We start from the raw sequence: 22,426 nt of genomic DNA, 5'->3' as shown, positions 1-22,426 counted from the left end.
GAACTGCAGTTGGTTATGGTCTTGTAAGCATTTTACAGTAGTCTACACTTGTATTCAGCGCAAATAAAGTTTGATTTGATGTTAAAAAGCTAATGAGTAATCAAGTAGATAAAATACCTACGATATCGAGATGTCAACCCAGTCATTTCTGGCATTGCATCACTTGGCTCCCTGCCAGCACTATGGAGTTACCAAGTCCCAGTTAACACTTCATCTTTGATTCAGCCCTGAAGTGGTGGAATGATCACCTCGCAGCAGTCGTCACCCATGAGGACCCATCTGTTCCCACAGCATCTTTACAAATGAATGTACCCCTGGCTACTTGATAAGACTGGTGGTGTTTCATATAATATTGTATACACTTCTTTCAGAGTGTTTGTTACTGGAGTTAACCACTTGCATTTTCCACACCTTTTAAGAGCACAATGAGCAAATCATGGTACTCAATTGAAATCACATTTTATTCAAAAACAATTGACATGTACTATACAACACAAGCTCCCAGACGGTGAATCAGCAGCCTCCCCAGGTCAGTCGTGACACATGGTCTGTCTTCTGCTTGGTGGATTTGATGAATCCCAGGAACTCCAGCTCAGATACAGCCTGGATAAAACGAGCACTTGTAGGAGTTGAGGAACAACTGTGAAAAAGTATAGTTTAATAATTTATCAAAACATGCATACACACATTTCCATTCCTTTCTCGAGCACAGAAGGGCTGTCAACAGTTTAATACAATTTGTGAAAACATGTTACTATTGATGTTCCCAGACAGATTTCACTTGGTTTCCAAAACGAATCATTGGGTAGCTGCAGGAACAGGGTTGGAGAGCCCATGGCATACAGAATATCACCTGTCGCACAGCAAGAGGCTGGCTGCTGCTCAAAGTGGTTAATGCATAGAGTGAAATAAGGGTTCTTATAGGCCCAGACATTTCTACATGCAACTTGCCACTAAAAAGGATCCCAGGTGCTACTATATTCATTTCTCAGCTGCTACTAAAATAATCTGCCCCTTTTTTCAATTTTCACCTAAAATGACGTACCCAAATCTAACTGCCTGTAGCTCAGGCCCTGAAGCAAGGATATGCATATTCTTGATACCATTTGAAATGAAAGAAAGTTTGTGGAAATGTGAAAGGAATGTAGGAAACTAACACAGATCTGGTAAAAGATAATACCAAGAAAAAAAAAAGTTATATTCCAGCCCATGTGCAATTTAGATTCTGGCCACTAGATGACAGCAGTGTATGAGCAAAATTTTTGAGTGATCCAATGAACCATTGCATTTCTGTTAAGAATTTCATTAATAACTTTTCAAATTCAGAATGGTGTACTCAATAGATTGGCATTATTTCACTGTAATAGCTACTGTAAATTGGACAGTGCAGTTAGATTAACAAGAATTTAAGCTCTCTGCCAATATAAGATGTCTATGTCCTTGTTGTTCTTATCACATTAGCTCAATTGTCCTGTGAATTAAGCACATTGCTCCACTGTAAAACCGTAGTAGCATACCTGGCATGATTGAAAAAGGAACCGGGAAGGCACAGCCTCCATTCACTATTCAAGTGCATATGGACAACATGTGTTTTTCCCCCTGCCACTGTTCCTGCCAATTTCATAACGGGACATTCTAAATAAATGTATGTCTTTACTAATATAAGATTAAATTGAGAATAGTCTGATGTGTTAAAATGCACTGTACAAAACATTAACATCTTCCTAATATTAAGTTGCATACCAGTTAAATTGAATGTGCTTATGATAGGATACTTGTCTATTCAGAGTATTTTACATTGGCCATTTAGCAGATGCTCTTATCCAATTGGGTTAATTGCCTTGCTCAAGGGAAAAATCCCCCCCAAAAAAATCTGCCGCCCCATGCAGTGCTTGTTTATTAAACATCTTACCATATATTCAAAAGTAGTCACCATGAAGCATTTTAAGACATCAACAATTAAAGGATACTGTTTGAGTTCATCCACTTTGCCAAAGTCCACTGAGTCAGGATCCTTACCCTCTGCAGCAGAGACCACAGTAGCATAAGCCTGCAGATACATGAAAATGAACACACTCGTTTCTCATTCAATATACCAGCATCAAGGCATGTGTTTCTACAGAGGTATAAACCTAAAGAGACACCGTTGAAGTCGGAAGTTTACATACACTTAGGTTTGAGTAATTAAAACTCGTTTTTCAATCGCTCCACAAATTTCTTTAAAAAAAACTATAGTTTTGGCAAGTCGGTTAGGACATCTACTTTGTGCATGACACATGTACATTTTCCAACAACTGTTTACAGACAGATTATTTCACTGTATCACAATTCCAGTGGGTCAGAAATGTACATACATTAAGTTGACTGTGCCTTTAAACAGCTTGGAAAATTACAGAAAATGTCATGGCTTTAGAAGCTTCTGATAGGCTAATTGACATAATTTGAGTCAATTGGAGGTGTACCTGTGGATGTATTTCAAGGCCTACCTTCAAACTCAGTGCCTCTTTGCTTGGCATCATGTGAAAATCAAAAGAAATCAGCCAAGAACTCAGAAAGAAATTGTAGACCTTCACAAGTCTGGTTCATCCTTGTGAGCAATTTCCAAACACCTGAAGGTACCACGTTCATCTGTACAAACAATAGTACGCAAGAATAAACACCAAGGGACCACGCAGCCATCATACCACTCAGGAAGGAGACACGTTCTGTCTCCTAGAGATGAACGTACTTGTGCGAAAAGTGCAAATCAATCCCAGAACAGCAGCAAAGGACCTTGTGAAGATGCTGGAGGAAACGGGTACATAAGTATCTATATCCACAGTAAAACAAGTCCTATATCGATATAACCTGAAAGGCCACTCAGGAAGAAGCCACTGCTCCAAAACCACCATTAAAAAGCCAGACTACGGTTTGCAACTGCACATGGGGACAAAGATTGTACTTTTTGGCGAAATGTCTTGTGGTCTGATGAAACAAAAAAAAAGAATTGTTTGGCCATAATGACCATTGTTATATTTGAAGTAAAAAGGAAGAGCCTTGCAAGCCGAAGAACACCATCCCAACCATGACGCACAGGGGTGGCAGCATCATGTTTTGCTGCAGGAGGGACTGGTGCACTTCACAAAATAGATGGCATCATGAGGTAGGAAAATGTGGATATATTGAAGCAACATCAAGACATTAGTCAGGAAGTTAAAGCTTGGTCGCAAATGGGTCTTCCAAATGGACAACGACCCCAAGCATACTTCCAAAGTTGTGGCAAAATGGCTTGAGGACAACAAAGGCAAGGTATTGGAGTGGCCATCACAAAGCCCTGACCTCAATCCTATAGAAAATGTGTGGGCAGAACTGAAAAAGCGTGTGCGAGCTAGGAGGCCAACAAACCTGACAGTTACACCAGGAGGAATGGGCCAATATTCACCCAACTTATTGTGGGAAGCTTGTGGAAGGCTACCCAAACCATTTAAAAAGGCAATGCTCCCAAATACTAATTGAGTGTACGTAAACTGATCCACTGAGAATGTGATGAAAGAAAAGCTGAAATAAATCAGGGCATGGACTCTACAAGGTGTCGAAATCACTCCACAGGGATGCTGGCCCATGTTGACTCCAGCGCTTCCCACAGTTGTGTCAAGTTGACTGGATGTCCTTTGGGTGGTGGACCATTCTTGATACACACGAGAAACTGTTGAGCATGAAAAACTCAGCAGGTGCACCTTACCCTGTTCAAAGACAAATCTTTTGTCTTGCCCATTTACCCTCAATGGCACACATGCACAATGTCACAAGGCTTAAAAAATATGATTTAACCTGTCTTTTCCCCTTCATCTACACTGATTGAAGAGGATTTAATAAGTGACATCAATACAGGATCATAGCTTTCACCTGGTCAGTCTCATGGAAGGGGCAGGTGTGTTTGTAATGTTTTGTACACGCAGTGAATATGATACCAATAGTATTTCACTTAATTCTTTATTAAACCTACCTCCAGCCAGTCATACAGGTTGATGAGTCTCCCACACTCCAGATGCAGCTTGTACACAATGCAGATGTCAGGAGCAGCATTGGAGACTGTCCCGTCCTCGGCCCGCAGATCTTCATTCTGAAGCACAGATTAGCATCAGTATGAGCTACTGTTTAACACTATAAACTTTGGCTGAGTTGTCTAAAGACAGGGAATGCGGTCAGTCTCTTTCGTCGGCACTGATCTGAAACAATTCTGAACAGGTAAAAGGCCAATAATGGCAGCCCACCCATCAAATTTTCCAGATTGGTGCAGATTAGGATACAAAGAACAGCGTTCACTAGACACTTTTGAGACAGCCTCTCAGTGGCAGCTATTTACTTTCAGGTAGTGGTAGGGGTTGCTGAGTGCGGTCTGGATGGAGGTGCGTGGCGTGGCGTTGAGGTGGCGTCTCAGGACAGCAGAGGAGCTGTAGTAGCATACCTCGTACAGTGGTTGGGATTCGGGTGGGGCCAGGTGGGACCTGAAAACACACAAAGGTGAGCAGCACCATCAAATACTGTGCCATCCATTTACACCGAGCTCATCTAAAAGAACGAACGTAATCTATCCAGCCACTGTTGAGTCAGTCAATTGATTGGGTTGTATCATTACTGTATACTACTTCACCTCACAAGGCTGTCAATGAACTCCAGGGCTTGGTCTCGGAATATCTCGAACTGACTCATTTCCTTGGTTCTTCGAGATTTCTTCATCTCCAGTAGAGTCTAAACAGAGAGGACAGTAAATGCTGAGGCCCTTCATATCACAAGCACTACATACAATATTTTTTAGAGAGAGGCGTAGATCCATTATACATCATAAGTGTATGAAACCGTTTGAGCAAAATAACTATCCGTTATAGCAGAAAGTTGTTACCTTTTGCAGTTGGAACAAGTCTGTTTTCTTCTGGAGGCCTTTCCCTGGAGAAGTGAGGTCCTCCCCTGCTGCATTCTCAACAAGATCTGATTGGGCAGAAGCAAGAGAAGCACATTTCAATGGGTCAGAAAAGCATTTGGTGAAATGGTAAACTGTTACAGCCATCATCACTACTTACCGCCTGGCTGGTCAAATTTGGAGAGTAAATTGTCCAGTTGAAGCAGTGCAGCCCTCATTTTCTTTGTCTTGCCAGATTTCAGGATCTCAGCACACTTTTGCAGGGCTGAGGTGAGCTCGTCTTTAGCCATCATCCTGGAGTGAAAAGTTGAGTGTTGACAAAAGGAGAGCAAACAAACTTACTCTTTTACCTGCTAAGTTATGACAGCTTGAATATAAAACTGTTTTGCTAAGCAATGTTTATCCTTTATATCAATGATTTTGTAATTCATAAATTTATAATCTCCTTTATCACCTCAGAAGCTGCATGGCACACACATACTCATCATTCTCCCACACATTCTTCTCCAGACAGGATATGTGCAGCTCTCTTATCTAAAAATAGAGGCATATGTGGAACAGGTGAGACAGTCCGTGCCATGCTCTACAATTCCATTCCTAATGTATGTATTATTTCAATGGCAACCGTGACAAACAAAATGTTCCAACCTGTTTTCCCAGAGGGTATTTGGGCAGAGAAGCCGTCAGAATGTGGAGACACCTCAGAGTGGTGTAGTAGTTCTTGTGGTATTTGCAAAGATCTTTCAGTAGTTTCTGACACACTTCCTAAAATAATGGGAAGGACACGCAATCACTCAAGACCATTTTTGGTAAGCTCATAATTCATGTCAATATACTGTTCAGAACCTCTCAACAGCACTCAATATTTACCTTCACATGGTCATCACTAGTCAACAGCTCCACTTGCTCCTGGGGACCCTGTTCCTCTACGTACCTGGGTGAAAGGGGAGGTAAACACCGAACGTCAACAAGTTTTCAAACAGACAAATCACACAACATTCTGATAACGTTCTCCACCATCCTATGGGTAGAAGAGTGTGAGTGACAGTCACCTCATGAAGGAGGGCAGCTGTTGGAGCCGCTCTACATCCCTGTGGCTGAGCTCAGTGGCGTGGACCAGGGCCGCCTCCTTCTTACAGCACAGCACGCTCAGAGGCTGGCTGTGGAAGTGCTCCAGCAGAGCCAACTGAGGGGGCCCATCAAGATCAACACACAAATTCACAGGAATACACAGTCCAACATAATACATCCAGCAAGCGTATCTCAAAGTTAGTCTTTGAAAGCAGGTACAGAGCACAACCAACATTGTGGGTTAAACATCAGTTAAAGGATAATGCCCTTTCAACACATTTGACAGTCACCCCATCAATCAGAGGGCAGTCCTCACCTGCAGGCCTTTGATGAAGTTGCGTACAGAGAAGTCGTGGTAGAGGAAGATGCTGACCAGCACTTGCAGCACCTTGCCATTGGGCTTGAAGGGAAACTGGGAAGTTAGGATCACCTGGAGAAAGAGGGGGAAAACAATACTCAAACTAAAGTCTGAATCCTAACTTGAAATAAACATGAGTAACTCAAGACATGTCATCATCAATGGGGATCTTGAGTGAAAATGTCCGTTGACATTTGCAAACTGCAACTTGAGAACCCTGTTGGGTTTTAGGAAAAGGGCACAGACAAGCATGCTCAGTATGTGTCCGAGACAACTACATTCACAAAGTGAATGGATGGATCCATGATGGCTACTTGTTTTTAAGTACCTACCTTGTCTATGACAGAAGCCAGGTGCTGGGTGCAGGACAGTGACTGGAAGAGCTCGATGCCCAGCAGAGAGGACACAGAGTGGGGCAGCATGTGTTGAATGGTGCTGGGAGACGTGGCAATGCCAAAAACGAACATCAGCGGAAGCTGTTCAACGTACCGACTGTTGAAGAGAACGGGGAGATTATGCAGCATGGAATGGATGAACACTTTTAGGTGCCATCACACAGCTACGAGCGTACTTTCAGATTATCTATATATTCAATCAATATTATTATTATTTTATTTTTTTAATTTAACTAGGCAAGTCAGTTAAGAACAAATTCTTGTTTACAATGACAGCCTACCAAGGGGAACAGTGGATCAACTGCCTTTTTCAGGGTCAGAAAGACAGATTTTGACCTTGTCAGTTTGGGGATTGAATCCAGCAACCTTTCAGTTACTGGCCCAACGCTCTAACTACTAAGCTACCTGCCGCCCCTAACAGAGATGGAGGTTAGAACTCTTACCTGCAGATGAGGATGAAATCTTGCAGCACTTTAGGGGTGAAAGCCTCGAGGTCTTTGAAGATCACTACAATAGGAGGATGCTGTTGCATGTCTTTGCCAACGGAAGTACGCTTTTTACTTGCGGTGCCGGAGGCAGCTTTCTGAGAGGAGCAAATTATTTACACAGGATGCATGATTTGTAATGACAAAAGCTCGTAACTTTGATGCAGAAATTGTAAGGTCAACATCTATACATTTGACAGTTGTACATAAAAGCATCATAATAGTCCTTACTTCTTTGCAGTAGCTACATACCTTTGTCACAGTCTTGTACCAGTTACAGAGTGTGATGAGGGAGCAGTGCACCCTCTTCTGGTTTACATTGGTACTGCACTGCTCAGGCTCTTCCTCATTATCCACAGACACACTAGTACCCATCAGTCTCTCTAGAACCCTCTGCAGCATGTGATTCAGGGCTGAGGACAGAACAAATTAAAATATTATTATTTGAGTTAGGTATCCACGTGTCATAATACAAAAAGGCTAATAGCAATAGGGACATTTCTCGAGTACCACACACACACAGGACTGACCTGTACACTCTGTGGCTTGTACAGAGACCACAAAGGGAGTCACCGACTGCTGCAACTGGTCAGAGAGGCACTGGAAGGTCATATCATGATCTGGTACATTCACTCCTACACGGGTAGAGTTACTTAGTTAAGGCCTTCATTGTAAATAAGAGTTTGTTCTTAACTGACTTGCCTGTTAAGGGAACATTACAAATATGCCTTACATACTTTCTTTCCTCCAGCCAAAACGCTCTATACTAGTGCAATCTCTGTCTGTACTGTGGCATTTATCAAAATACACTCCTTTAGGCCAATATCATGGGCTCAGGTCTAACCAAAATATTTCTGCATGTGCATTGTCTTTTGAGCCACATACCAAGCACTAGGGCTGCTGTCGGAATCTCGTGGGCTCTCATACCCGACGCCCAGTCATCCGTGCCACGCTGAAAAGTGGAGACACTCTTTCTGATAAACGCCAAGAGGCTGTCTAAGATTTTCCTGTTCAGCTCATCCTGCAGAAGCTGTAGAAAGCAAACAATGTAAACTGTCATGTCTGACAAAAGCTCGTAACTTTGATCTGGGGTGTATTCGGTGAAGTGAAATGTTCACAACGTTAGAGAGAAATGTTGCAAGTAAAGCTAGCACAATCCCCTATTCCGTAGCATCCTGGCATGAGCACAATGATGGCAATGCCCAAAGTTGGGAGAATGATGAACAAGGTGCAGATGGACACTCACCTCGGTGTCTGCCTTCATTTTCTCCCATAATGTCTGACAGTTTCTGAAACGTAGTTTGCTGTTCTCCGTGTCCTCACAGCCATGAGTGAAATAATCCTCTGGAGAACACACGATACTGATAGTCAATGCTACCCGATACTTTATTTCTTGAAACTGAATATTCAAAGTATAGATATGATTAAATATGACCAGCGACCCAGCTAGTTATCTATAAGATCACTCACCCACTGTTGGAGTCTTCCTTCTCTTTTTGGCACTGGGCTTGAACACAAAGCAACCCTAAAAGGGGAATATACAGATTGTGATGACGCGTTCACTGGAACAATTAAATGAACATGCCAGCAAATACTTAAATTATGTTATTTGCCATTAGGGATCCTTGGATCGCCCCTCCAACTGACTTCCATCGTGGTAAAATTACAAATGCAGCACTCACTCCAAATACGCTAAGGAAATCGCATTTCAACAATTTACAGTCGTTAGCCTACCTTTGACACCGATGAAGTCATTTCCAGCAGAACTGTGACAATCCCATATATACTTCATTAAAATCTATTTCTTCTTTTACCAAACGATTGACAGAAACAAACAAAAACTTTGTTAGCCGGATGTAACCATTCCACACTTCCTCTATTTTCCCGCCGTTGTGACGTCTATGAACTTGTGTATAGACCGTGAGTTCATTCAATTATAATTGTATTCTTGGCTGAGTGTTTCAAGATTCATGTGAACGGACATCGGTAAAACAAGCCAACAAACAAGGGTGAACTGTCTAAGAGTTATTTTGTTTTAAAAACCAAACAAATGAACTGCGTAAATTGTGAGCAACACATCCCAACCGGCCGGCAGATGGCGCTGTTATTCATTTTACATCGTTTGCCATTGATGACAAGACGTAAAATGAATAATAACGCCATCTGCCGGCCGGTTGGGATATGTTGCTCGCAATTTTCCAACAGTGAGTTGCAATATATTGCGGAACTTGAACAGGTGGCAAGGAGACCGATAGGGGGAGAGGATCGCCCAATTTGGCCCACAACTTATAACAATAACACGCTGAAACCCATGTAGAGGCTGCTAGTTTATGTGGCAATAGGGGATAGTAAAATAACAAAATTACACCAAAATGCGTCAGGGTTCAAACTAATACAGGTGTGACTGAATAAATACATCCATGACAAATTAAACGTCAGCTCTTATGGATTCAGTAAGGGTTATTTATGGCTGTCTTGAACTTGATGCTTCTTAAAACCAGCTGCTACATTTGACACCAAATAGGCTCTCCACAGAGTTCCTTTATAATAATGACTGAATGTAAATAAATAACTTGCAAAACAAAGTTCTGTACATCAACTTTTATAAAAGCAAACAGTTACATTTTATTGAACACTTTGTGGAAGACATGTAAATATTACAGATAGTGTTTAAAAATAAAATAAATACAAACAAAAAATAAAATCCCATAGGGATATATAAAAACTTTTGTTTTTCCTTAAAATTATCAATTTAGCAAAAAACAATTTTAGTACTAGAAGCCTAATAAATACAAACATGTTCTAAAGTCTATGTTCCCTACAGATTACCTGGTTCTTATATGAGTAACATACATTATCCAAACTTAAAATCAACAATAACATGTCATAAGTAGAAAATACTCCATCTTCAATTGTCTAATGGTCAAAACTGTTTACCATTGGATATCTGATACAATATTAACAGATCTGTTTGCAGCATGTTACTTTTCTAATCCTGAGTTAGTCGAAAATAAAAGCATCAGGCTGTGAGCAATCCATCAACTATAAAGCCACTTTTGTATTATAACCATGGGTCGCATATCTTGAAGTTGCTTTAGCAAAAGATCAGCACCGTCGGAAAAGGTTTTGTCCATTACAATCTTCACATTGTTCACGGATTGAAGATTTTGAGGATTTCTGAAGTCTACAAGGTTTTGACAGGCTCCAATAACTTCATCAGGTGTTGCGGACATAATATTAGCGGCCTTCTGCTTAAGGGTACGCTGCCGTTTTAATGGCAACTCACTCCTTGAACATCCACTAATTTTTCTTTTGGGAGTGTGGGTCGATGGTGAAGTATCCAGGAACTTCGGGAAACTGTCCAGTGCAACACCGCCCTTGCTTTCTTCCTCTTGAGAAGCAGTGGAGCCCTGGTCCGAAGCCTCTGTCAACTGGTGAACTTTATCTGCTGGCCGATTTCTCAGAGTCAACCTTCTGTCCGGACAAGCTAATGCTCTCCGCTCTGATTTTCGGGGGCAACCCCTCTTTTTGACCTCTGAAGTAAAATACTGGGTTTCAGAAATCTCATCAGTTGAAAGTTTAGCCTCTGCTTGAATATCACCATCCAACACTTCTTGCCTCTGACAGTTGGTCTCTGAAGTCTCAGGCTCATCCTCGTCAGGGTCCGTCTCCTCAGAGGAGTCTGTTGACATACCCTCGGATTTGTTTGCATCTTTGACTCTTGAGCGTGGGTACTTTTTACAGAACATAAACTGGCTTCTCTGATCCTCTATATATTTCTCGGTGAGGCCATGTGTGGTGTAATGTTTGAATATATTCCGTTCAGTCCGTTCAACTGTGTCGCAGCCTTTTATCATGCATGGATATTGCAAAGATAATTTTTGGGTGCAGATGGCAGATGCCTCATCCATAGATTTCAGAGAGGGTTTTCCAAAGTTAGTCCAGTGGTCGAGCGATCCGTCATCTTTCTTAGTGTTTTTCTTGTTCAATTTGACTGCGTTTTCAATGTTCTCTTTGCCATTGTTGGGCTTGACGCATGTTGTTCTCTGTTGCTGTGTTCTGGGAATATAAATTAAATCATGCTTTTTCATCTCATGACGAAGAAGATTTGACTTTGTAGTGTAGACCCGGTCACAGCCATCATACCCACACTTAAAAGTCTGATCCACACTGCCTCTCTCAGAGATGTTTATTTCCTTGTGAAAGTTTTTGATGTGGTCAATGTATTTCTCCACAGAGGTGAAGGAGAGTGTACATTCTGACCGGTCACACTGGAATGTCCCTATATTGAGGCTTGACATCATAGCAGTGGTTTTATCTCGAGTGAATTTATGAAGCAATAGGTAATGCTGCACCAAGGTTGTAATCCCTGGAAATATCCTTGAACAGTCTTTCACTTGACATCGGATTTCATTATTCTCAACTTCAGCAGCTTGTTCACCAGTGACAGCCTTTACAGTATCAAGGTCTCCTGAAGACAGGGGAAGGGATGACTGATGCATAGCCCTAGAGTGAAGGATCAGATTTTGCTGGATGGTAAAGGCTGCAGCGCATCCTTCATGAACACAACGGTAGGGCCTATATGGACTGAAAGAATTGTCAGCGTCACACAGTTGAAGCCCCAACCTTTTCTGAACCTTTTCTTTCCTTTGGAAATTAACCTCATCTTTGGATATTGTGTTTTTTGAACAACTTGCTTTTTCTGGTGAGGGTTTCACAGCCTGGCTGGATCCCACCTCTGTTGCATGGCTAAAAGATCTAGCATCGGAACGTGCAGCTGGCCTCTCCGCAGAGTCACCTTGACCTAATTTTTGCTTCAACACTGGAGTGTGGTTAATTTGTGAGGCTGTCATTAATGTCTCATTCTTGGTATATCTGGTCTTTGATGGTGATTCTAATTCGTAAAATGACTTGTCCAAGTCATCCAAGGTATCTTGTGGTGATTGCACTCTCTCAACTGTTAATTGATGCATGGAATCCTCTTGAACTGCATCTCCAGCTGTAATGATCTCAGAGGATTGTGCATGATTTGTGCTTTGAATTGAACAGCCAGTGTCAATATCAAGTGGTTCTTGTTTGATGAAAGTTGACACAACTGAAGATCCAGTTCCATGACTACTCTCTACCTCTGTTTCAATATTGGGGTTGCTTGACCTTTTTTTGCGATTTCCGACCTTTAACTTGTTCATCTCTGCCTGCGTCAGGTGGTGGACTTTTTCATAGTGAATTCTTAGGCCTGTGGTTCTGGTAAATGTTTTTGGGCAAATGTAACAAGGATATGGAGAGAATTTGACTGGGGTTTTCTTGAGTTCCTCAATCATCTCAATGGTGTAATCATGAACTCTACCAAGGTGTCTGAATAATGCCTCTTTTGTCATGAACCCATATTCACAATAATCCATTTCACACTTGAACGGCTTGGGGCCATTGTCACGATTCTGGTCTTCCTTCTTGACAATCGTTTTTGTTGTCGTGTTTTGAACATTATCTTTTTGCATGACATTATAGCTTGAGATGGCATTGCTTTGGCTACCACTGTACTTTGAGGAACAAGTTTCCTGCAAACTTTTCTCATGTGCAGCTTCAACTAAATCCAACATTTGTAGGGCATTTTGAATTTCTATAACCTTGTCATCTTGACATGCCGCAAAGGAAGATGCACTTGACCTTTTTTCAGCAAGACTGCCTTTTGACTCCCCATCCTGCTGACTGCCAGCATAATTCTTTGACTCTTTCAATTCTATCCACACTGTTTTATTTGTGCTGAGTTTGGATTGTCTATTGGCCGAAACTGAAGGAAAAGTTTTTGATGATTGAGAATCCAGTGGTTTTTGGGTTTCCTTTTGTGACAAATTAGAAGGATTTGGCGTGGAGGGATTACCAACACCTTCCTGTGGGAATTCACCATTTAGTATGTTGTATATTGATCCAGTTTCAGGAACGTTTGGGTCATTGAGAAAGTCGAGAAATGACATAGGCAAATCAGCCGCTAAGTCCATTTCAACTAATGGCTTGCACTGGGAGCGTTTTGAAAGATGACCTCCGAGAGACTTTGTGCTTGAGAATTCTCTAAAGCATCTTCGGCAGATGACTTTGCCATCCTTTATGATAGCAGGCCATTTCGTTCTCTTGCTGAGTCTGCAGCGTTTTACTTTCTGTGTCTCATGATCAGCAATCTTCTCATCTGCAGGGATAGCTTCAGATTCTGCATGAGTGTCCTCATTGTACGATACATCTTTTTGGATAGAAGCATGCGGACTAAGAAGCATTTCATCTACAGAGCTGCTCATCTGATTCTCATAATTGGGTGATGTAAGATGAGTTACATCCTCCATGTTGGTCATCTCCACTGTGTTTCTTGGTGCTACTTGACCATCATGGCTCACTGCATTGCTTGGAATGTCTATTGATGCCCTTGAATTAAGGACATATTCATTTGGGACATATGAAACATGGGAACCTCCAGCTGACAAATTGTTACTTTCTTGGCCAGACATACTGGAATAGTTTTTTCCCATTAGGGAAACATCAACATTATCCCCAGAATTAGTTATCCCATAGTGTTGTCCTCCATTATCCAGCATAAGAGAGCTTGACACATATTCCGACATCTGATTCATCAGACTTGACTCTGATTTAATGGGTTGGATGGCACTATCATGCATATTTGCTGGTGTATGTTCTCTGCCCCTTTCTAACAGTTGATACGGTTCTGATTGCCAAGGAGTTATGCTCTTATTGGGGTATTCATTCAGATGGAAGACCTCTGCATAGCAATCGTTCAATGTAGATGTCCATGAGTCACCCATCTCGGACTGCATTAGACCAGTCTGGTTTGGGGGGGTTTCCCAAACAGGACAAATTGCAGGTAAATTTGAACATGCCACCGGATATTCAAACTGCTGTAATCCACTATTGCTGCATAGTGGGGCTTGATGAAGTAATGTTTTGTTCTCTGGGTCCTGTGAAGTCTTGTTCACTGATGGAACCTTTCTCGAAGTTATTTTGACAACTTTCTTGTACTTCTTTGCCAGTTTCCAGTCTTCAAAAATGTCTGGATGGTTTTTCTTTACATGTCGGGAGAGACTTTTGGAGGTACTGTATTTGCGGTCACATGCTTCAAGTGGACAACTATACTCATCCTCATCTCTACCAGTTATTGCAGGAGTGTTTTGATATGGATGTAGAATAAATGGGGGTTCACTCTTAATTTCTCGTGGAGGAAAGTCCTGTGGCAACACTTTCTGAACAGCTTCAGTTGGTCTGTTATTCTGCTCCTCTTTTGGGCACCCTTTCAAAGGATTTGTTCCACAGTGATATTGGGGATCCACATGATTTGCTATCATTTCTTGGCGTGGGACAACAGGAGATAGTTTTGCATTCTCCAATCCCAGCTTAGTTTTGATCAGTGGAACATAACACTTCCGAAACTCCTTTCTGGGATTGACAACAGAACTGCTCAACATACTCTCGACTGAATGTTTTATTTTCATTGGGCATTTTGGGTTCTCAGGAACTGTTAACGAACCTGATTTAACCACTTCTTCCGTCACATAATCCTGTGCCGTCTTCTGATCTAGATTGACAGAGGCAGAGCAAGTTTCCTCTTGCCTAGCGGAGCACTGGGTGGAAGGTTCTATTTCAGGTATAGGATTGTTCTCATTTGCGACGGGCATTTCATTAGTGTCATGGTTCTGCTGATGCAAATTTAGCTGGGACTGTGAATAGAAAATATTCCCACAATTAGCTATTTTGCAAGTGAATGTAAGGTAATGTTGTGCCTCATGATCATACAACAGGTAGGCCTCGTTGAAAATCCTTCCACAATTAGGAAACATACACTGTGACTTAAAGTCAGTGTGTTGTTTTTTGTGCATGAGAAGTTCCGAATTGCAGTGAAAGCTGGCTGTGCAATTCAGCTGTATGCAATAGTATGGCTTAGCGCCACAGTGCATTTGCAAATGATCATTGAGATGTCTGGAATTCACAAACTGCCGACGGCAATACTGACACACAACCTTCTGTCGTTGTATCTCCAGAAAACGTGTTGCTTCCTCGTCATTTTTGTGGGCTTTTACATGCGTTACAAGACTCCGAAAAAACTTGAATACCTTCTGACAGTATGTAACAGGGCAGACACAATCCTCAGTAAATTCTGCTTCATATCTAGTTGGTACAGGCTTTTGAGGACTGACCTTAGTTTGTACAGGCTTTGGAGGACTGACTTTGACCGTTTCAGCACTGTTGCAATTTCCATCCAGAGAATGAGCATCATTTGGACTGACAATGGTCTCTGCCTCAAGCTTCACCACAGCTCCGTCTTTAAAATTATTACAATGACTACTGGTAGATTGCGTTGGCTTGGGCAATTTCCTTGTTGCTTTCATAGCAGCAAGTCGCTCTTTGCAAGACTGCTTCACGTGGGATGCTACATGTGGCTCAAGAATCTCCTTAGTGTCAAAGCTGTCAGCACAAATTGGACAGGTGTAGACCCCATCTTTAAAATGCTTCTGTGCATGGCGAACTATCCTGTGGCCAAGGAACTCTTTATCACATAGAACACAATACTGCATATAGGCTCGCCAATTCCTAAATCTTGCAGATACAAACCCTTTCTCCCTTAATTTCTTAGCTTCCCTATTTTTCTCTTTTTCATCTGCAATTTCATTCAATTCATTTGTAGTATTCAAAATAAAGTCCTCAAGGTCTTTGAATTCTGGACCTTTTTCTGCTGCATCATCCTCAAGTCCCTCATCTGCGTCATTGAGAGTGTCGATAGATGACACAATGGATCCCTCCTCACCCATCAATGCCAAACAATTGCGCTTCAAGGTTCTCCAGTCCCAGAACTCTGGATCAAAAGGCCACTGTGTCTTCAAGGCCAACAGTAACTCACAGCGTAGTGAGTTGGGTACTGGAAGATTCTCGTCCTCAAGCTTTTCATCAGGTTCATTATAGAGTGCTTCAACAGCATAATAGGAGTCCACAGTTGGCTGAAAGAGGAACTCTGTTAGTTGGCATGCCCGTTTCACCTCAAAATCAGTGGGCAAAAGGCAGGAAATAGTTTTGCAGATGGTGGTCCTGCTGTCCGTGTTGTCACTGGATGCCATTTGTAGAGCTTGAATGCACATTTCAATGCACACCGGCAGTCCCACTTCTCCAACCTGAGAAAAAATAAAGCAAAAGTCAGTCATGAGAATATAAATCGTTACATGGTATATCCAAGCAGTAACCTATACAATTTTACACATTCAAGAATTTCACCTCCGATTGGATAACCTTGATGAGGAAGAGGATATGACAGACGCTCCTGGAAAGCAGAACCAACTTTCTGCATTGACCAAGAAATGCATCAGCTGAAGACTCTGACCGCATTAAAAGCTTGCTCCAGAATAGTGTGAGCTCCCTGTAAAAAGAAAAGTGTATCATCATTGGTCTGTCACACATGAAGGGCTTTACAAGAGATAAGTTTGTCGTCGACATACGACATCCATTAGGAGGTTGGCTCACTTATTTTTGTCTCCTTTACATACTAAATGTATTATTACTTTTCTAACTCTGTAATATGATCATAATGATCAATACTTTGTATTTATGTACCTTTCATATAATTTCAAGAAAAACATTTAGAGAAATGTATATTGTACCTGTTACACCCCACCCCACGGAAAAAAATAACGAAATAAATACAAATTACGTCACATTCACATTAAACAAAGCAAGTGGAAAATGGAAATTAGATGGCAATACTCACCAGGCACAATACACATCTCCCTGGAGAAGCTGCCGCTCAAGGAATGCAGAGCACAAACAAAGGGCTCCTTTTTCATCCCCATCCGACTCCAGGTTACAAATCATCTCCAATCCATCCTTACAGTCTACCTGCATGATCTGACCCAGAGATAACATGTCATAATTATGGTATTCTACAGTCACCCACAGTTGATGATTTTCCATCAGGGTTATTTTCATTCATAATTATCCAACTGGAGTTTGTCATTTCATTCCTTCATCAAAACTCCATCAGTTTGGCTCAGTTGGTAGAGCATGGGGCTCGCAACACCAGGGCTGCGGGTTCGATTCCCACTGGGGACCAGCACGAAAATGTATGCACTCACTACTGTAAGTCACTCTGAATAAGAGCGTCTGCTAAATGACTCAAATCTTTATAAAAAAAAGAAAATAATTAAATTTTAAAAAGACAAGCCCTTGTTCAACCTCCTTTTTTGAATGCACTAGTCTGTTAAACGACTTGATGTAAAAAATGCTATCCACTCACCTCTTGCATGAGTTGTTCTTGTGTTTTTGTCATACACAGGCAAACAAGGTACGTCTGCTTGAAGTTTCCCTTTCCTTCATACTCTGGATACTCTGAGCACATCTTCGCTAAGACAGCTGCTTTCTCTGCTCGATTCTGTTTGATAAGGTGCTTTATTCGCATACTAAGGAGTGTGGGACCTTCTATTTGCAGGAACTCATGAACTGGGGAGTAGAAAAAGGGAACACGATTACAAATAACACTACTGAGCAGTCACCACAACATTTAAAAAATCAGTCATCTCATGTGTTCAAAGTTCTTGCAACAAAAAACTACACAGGTAGGCTAAAACTAACCTCTGTCAATTTCAGGCATCTCATTAGACAGAATGCTGCTCAGAGTGGTGTTGGTCCACACGCCAGGCTCCTGTGCCATAGCTGATAGCATGTGAAGCTGTGTGTTCCCATGTTTTTGCAGAAGGCTGTGTGCCGACTGTAAAGGAGAGCATATAACTTAATACTTTAGAGCTATGCAAAACATATAAACTCAACTTTTCAAAACGTAGGCCTAGATTAACTAATTATGTCAAACAGGGTGATATGTGCATGTTTCAATGCATGCACATATCATATATTTTCTACTTTGATTGGGTCACCTAGTCATTTTTCAAAAGATAATTGGCATAATAGGCTCATTACAAACATTGCTGTTCTAAGAGCAAAAGAAAAATAGAGCAGCACTGGAGACTAACCTTGACACAGGACTGGAACTCCTCCCATAAGGCACCAGGGACACTCTCAGGCAATGAGAGCAGGAGCTCCACACAGCTCCTGCAAGTAAAACAGGGTCATTCAATGAGTTTGTTTTGGTTCATGCTAATGATGCTACAGTTGTGTGCAGATTACTAAAATTAAAGAAGCACTACCCCCTTCTGCCGCAGCTCATATACGCAAAGCCTAATTTATTTATCTTGTCAAATTAGTGGGGCAATGTACAGTTGTATTGGTCACTAGCGCTAATAAAACTGGAATGTTCACTGTCATTTAATAACATAGGCCTACTACCATCTGAAAAACTGCACAGCTGGTTCCATGAAGCATTCATGCATGTAAATCAGATTTTGACGTTTTATCTTTGAGTACTCACAGTCCTAGGTTTTCAAGTACGAGTGGCACATTTTCACATTCGGAGGAGAGACAGGTGATGGCCTTTGCATAACTGAGTATGGCCACTGTGTACACCTCCAGTAAAGGCAGTGGCTCCTCCTCAGCCTTCCATCGACCTGCATGTTCCACAAGGATCTGCAAACAAAAGCATGGCAAGCTGATTAGTGCCTGCTATTAAATTAATGTATTTCTTCAACTAGCTAACTCCTTAACAATTACCATACAAATAGTGTAATTGCACAATTGCATTAATTATTAGTCCTTCTAGGTCAATTACGCTACATTCCATTAAAATATAAAATTGAGAACAGCTAATAATACGATTCCTAGTGCAGTCTCCTGGTAGGAATATTTGTCAATCACCAATGTAATGAAGACTGTTGGACTGCTAACAACCTCTTTATATCTGTGATAAAAAATTTTTTTAAGTAAGATGAACCAACATAGCCAGACGACAATGGTGTAAAGTACGTAAGTAAAAAACACTTTAAAGTACTACTTAAGTTATTTTTTGGGGTATCTGTAGTTCACTATTTATATTTGACTACTTTTACTACATTCATTAAGAAAATATTGTACTTTTTACTCCATACATTTTGCTTGACACCCAAAAGTACTCGTACAATTTTGAATGCTTAGCAGGACAGGAAAATGGTCCAATTTACGCACTTAGCAACAGAACATCCCTGGTCATCCCTAGTGCCTCTGATCTGGCGGACTCACTAAACACACATGCTTTGTTTGTAAATTATGTCTGAATGCTGGAGTGTGCCCCTGGCTATCCATAAATTTCTAAAAAAGAGAAAATGGTGCAGTCTGGTTTGCTTAATAGAAGGAATATGAAATTATTATAATTTTACAGTTGATACTGTAAGTATATTTAAGTATATTTAAAACCAAATACTTTTACTCAAGTAAAATTTTACTGGGTGACCTTTACTTGAGTCATTTTCTATTAAAGGTTTCTTTACATTTACTCAAGTATGACAATTGGGTACTTTTTCCACCACTGCTAGATGAGCAGTATACGGGATGCTGCTTTAAATTCTATAAGTCGGGCTGCTGTATCAAGGCTATAGTGAGGGCCAATTGGAAGCCATGCAGCAGCCTATAATAGGCTAAACCACACCGAGTAGTGAGTAGGCTAACCATGTAGGATGCAGGCCTAATATTCACAGTTGAGTGAGACAAGCTTGAATACTACAAGTACTGACAATCTTTTCCTTGTCCGTCATCCCTTCTCCCATTCAAGGGGAAGCCTAATCTCTGTGCAAATGAGTGTGGCTCTTCTATAGTTAGACTTTGAAAAGGTGGCGATATGTGAACGCTTCCATACAGTTGTTACAAGGTAGATAGTGTAAAGCATAGCACAGAGAATTTGACCAACCTTTGCGCAGAAAAAATACTTTCTATCTTCCTGACTTGGAGGACAACACGTCTGCTAAACGTCCATGTCTAGTTGCAGTGGGTTAATTTGAATTTAGAAGAGGCTCCGTTATTAAATTCAATGAATTTTTTGCTCCATGAAGTAATCCAACAATGTGTACGCCGCCATATTGTCTATTTAAAATCTTCTCATTGATCGAGAGAGACGAATGTAATCATGACATGAAGCACTTTGGGGTGGACACCCACCTGTCTCAATCAATGTGAGAAGATTTGAAATAGACATGATGGCGACGTACACATTGCTGTTGGATTACTTCATGGAGCAAAAAAAATAAAAAATCGATTTAATTTAATTTCTCAATTTAAAGCAAAACCCCTGCAACTAAATATATAACTTTAGAATATGTATTGTCTTCCATGTCGGGAATTGAGAAAGTATCACCAAGGTTGGTCCAAAATTTCACCAACTCGGTCCTGCACGTTTTAGTTTTCACCCTAGCACTATGCAACTGATTCAAATAATCAAAGCTTGACAATGAGTTGGTTATTTGAATCAGCTGTGTAGTGATGGACCGAGTGCTTATTAACACTACCTATAAGCTGTATGGAAGCATTCACATATAATCACCCTTTCAAATTGTAGCTAGGCCATCAAAGTGTGGCTATTGCTAAATGTAGGCTAAATGTAACATGGTATTTCAATGCATTGCACAACACATGTAAAAAAAAAAAACACAAAAAAACAATTGATAACACACAATCTTGAAATGAGTAAGTATTTTTTTGCAACTGTCTAAATACCATTTCTTAGTAAGAATACATATGGTACAAGGCTATCTTATGTGTATATTGTTACTAATCTGTGTCAGATGATTAATCACCATTGCAGTTTTATCTCCAAATTTGACCTGATAGTTTGAGATTGTGCTTCATGCATCATCACTAACAATCATCCCCAGCTTCCAATTGGCTCATTCATCCCCCCGTAACTATTCCCCGTGTCGTTGCTGTAAATAAGAACGAGTTCTCAGTCAATTTACCTGGTAAAATAAATCAATAAATTCATCACTTCGCACTGGAGGGGTTTCAAACAAGGCCCAGCAGGTTTGTCATACAATACACAGAACCGAATAAACCTACCAACTGACGAGTTAATATTGTTTTTCTAACAATTAAAACCTTACACACGTAGTTAACCTATGAGTTGCATGAAAATAAATACTACCTAGGTATTTGGTAGGCCAGGCCTATACATTAGACTTTTACAGGCACACTCAATATTGATCCACTAACACAATGGACGACTGGAAAAACGTTAATTTGCCTTAATTTCTATTTTAAATATGCACATTTACATGGATGAAATTCGTTTCGTGTCGTGCAAACCTAAAACACCGGTGCATTTGAATGCAAATCCGCACAAAAACCAAGCTAGCTCTTCTCAGCATGAAGGAGCCTGATCAACTAGCTAACTAGCCAACATTCATCTAGCAGCTAGCTAACGTCAACTAGCAGGGGAAAATGAGTGATGATAAGATATCATGCCAAAGTAATATTCAACTACATATCGGAAAAAACTAATGTATATATTTTACTAACTACAATAATCAAACGGTAAAACAGGGAGTAATGGTGTGTGTTTATATATCTGTTCTGATGTGGCTAGCGCGAGCTAGCTAGCTAGCTACATTGTTGTAGCTAACGTACACGCGCATCATCAGCCAGGAAGCTGGATGGAAGGCTGCAAACTAGCTAGGATGGGTAGTTGGAAAAACATGCGGACCTGGCAGAATTCCTGGCAGAAACGCAAAGAGGCGTCCGACGGCGATTCCGGGCTTTCTTTAAGTGTTGTAGTCAATTCCTGGAACCGTTCTCGGAGCCGCTCGATAGCTTTTCTTGTGGCATATTCCTTCTCTGTCTCTCCCTCCGCCATCTTCACAACACAATCACGACCGCGTACGCACAGATGTTACGCTGCCAGAATCGCACACGCACACGCAAAGGGGGGGAAGGGAGAGGCGAGGGTCTGCCTAAAAACACGCCGCTTCGAAGTGACTTTTCGCCAACCCTAAGAGATGGATCGAAATTTACCGAATGGTTACCGTTAGGAAAATGGGGGAGGGTCATGCTTTTTCCTTTTCAGTCAAGGGGAGGGTTTAGTATTATTATTTTTTAAATCTAGTCCAAGGGAGGGTCATGCAATTTGTAATTGATGAAATGTCGATTTTTCTCAGCGTTTACAATGAGTTGCTTTTAGGCTATCTATGGATGTGTGCCTGGTGCTGCCCCTCTGATTCTGTACTGGGCCGCAATATCAATTGCGCCTATAGGCTATTGATTGGTGTGGTCTCAATCAAGTGATTCATAGCCTAAAGCTACGAAGTGCATGCTTGGAGAAACACAG

The 22,426-nt window shown here is 41.2% G+C and overlaps 1 protein-coding gene across 3 annotated transcripts; it reads right to left on the bottom strand.

Annotated features, from left to right (window-relative positions):
• Window positions 1–442: 442 nt before the first annotated feature.
• LOC109894656 (origin recognition complex subunit 3) lies at window positions 443–22,097 on the bottom strand. Of its 3 annotated transcripts, XM_020488288.2 has the most exons (27): window positions 21,806–22,032; window positions 18,614–18,768; window positions 18,219–18,297; window positions 17,824–17,959; window positions 17,489–17,691; window positions 16,964–17,100; window positions 16,474–16,615; window positions 16,242–16,373; window positions 8,680–8,734; window positions 8,456–8,553; window positions 8,095–8,239; window positions 7,740–7,844; window positions 7,462–7,622; window positions 7,168–7,307; window positions 6,662–6,821; window positions 6,288–6,401; window positions 5,953–6,086; window positions 5,771–5,834; window positions 5,549–5,665; window positions 5,355–5,434; window positions 5,061–5,194; window positions 4,883–4,968; window positions 4,634–4,731; window positions 4,346–4,487; window positions 3,986–4,102; window positions 1,971–2,050; window positions 443–619 (listed from the first exon to the last, which is right to left on the bottom strand). In XM_020488288.2, the coding sequence occupies exons 1-27, from the start codon at window positions 21,953–21,955 to the stop codon at window positions 514–516; spliced, it is 3,270 nt and encodes a 1,089-aa protein (XP_020343877.1). In that variant the 5' UTR covers window positions 21,956–22,032; the 3' UTR covers window positions 443–513. The 3 variants fall into 3 exon arrangements, with proteins under 3 accessions (XP_020343877.1, XP_020343879.1, XP_020343876.1); XM_020488290.2 differs by lacking the exons at window positions 16,242–16,373; window positions 16,474–16,615; window positions 16,964–17,100; ... (3 more) ...; window positions 18,614–18,768; window positions 21,806–22,032 and adding an exon at window positions 8,944–9,299; XM_020488287.2 differs by lacking the exons at window positions 443–619; window positions 1,971–2,050; window positions 3,986–4,102; ... (14 more) ...; window positions 8,456–8,553; window positions 8,680–8,734 and having other exon boundaries at window positions 9,796–16,373; window positions 21,806–22,097.
• Window positions 22,098–22,426: the final 329 nt, after the last annotated feature.

This window comes from Oncorhynchus kisutch, linkage group LG7 (genome assembly GCF_002021735.2).
Source record: "Oncorhynchus kisutch isolate 150728-3 linkage group LG7, Okis_V2, whole genome shotgun sequence".
Lineage (NCBI taxonomy): Eukaryota > Metazoa > Chordata > Actinopteri > Salmoniformes > Salmonidae > Oncorhynchus > Oncorhynchus kisutch.
Note: the sequence above shows the minus strand (reverse complement) of the source record. Positions and strands in the feature narration are given on the sequence as shown.

What these genes read in the sequence shown, in the direction of transcription:
- LOC109894656 (XM_020488287.2), bottom strand. Translation starts at nt 21,955, where the DNA reads ATGGCGGAGGGAGAGACAGAGAAGGAATATGCCACAAGAAAAGCTATC. An exon ending in AAGAACAACTCATGCAAGAG is followed by an intron (nt 17,101 to 17,488) that starts GTGAGTGGATAG and finishes TCTCTGGGTCAG; the next exon opens with ATCATGCAGGTAGACTGTAA. An exon ending in GGAGATGTGTATTGTGCCTG is followed by an intron (nt 16,616 to 16,963) that starts GTGAGTATTGCC and finishes TTCTTTTTACAG; the next exon opens with GGAGCTCACACTATTCTGGA.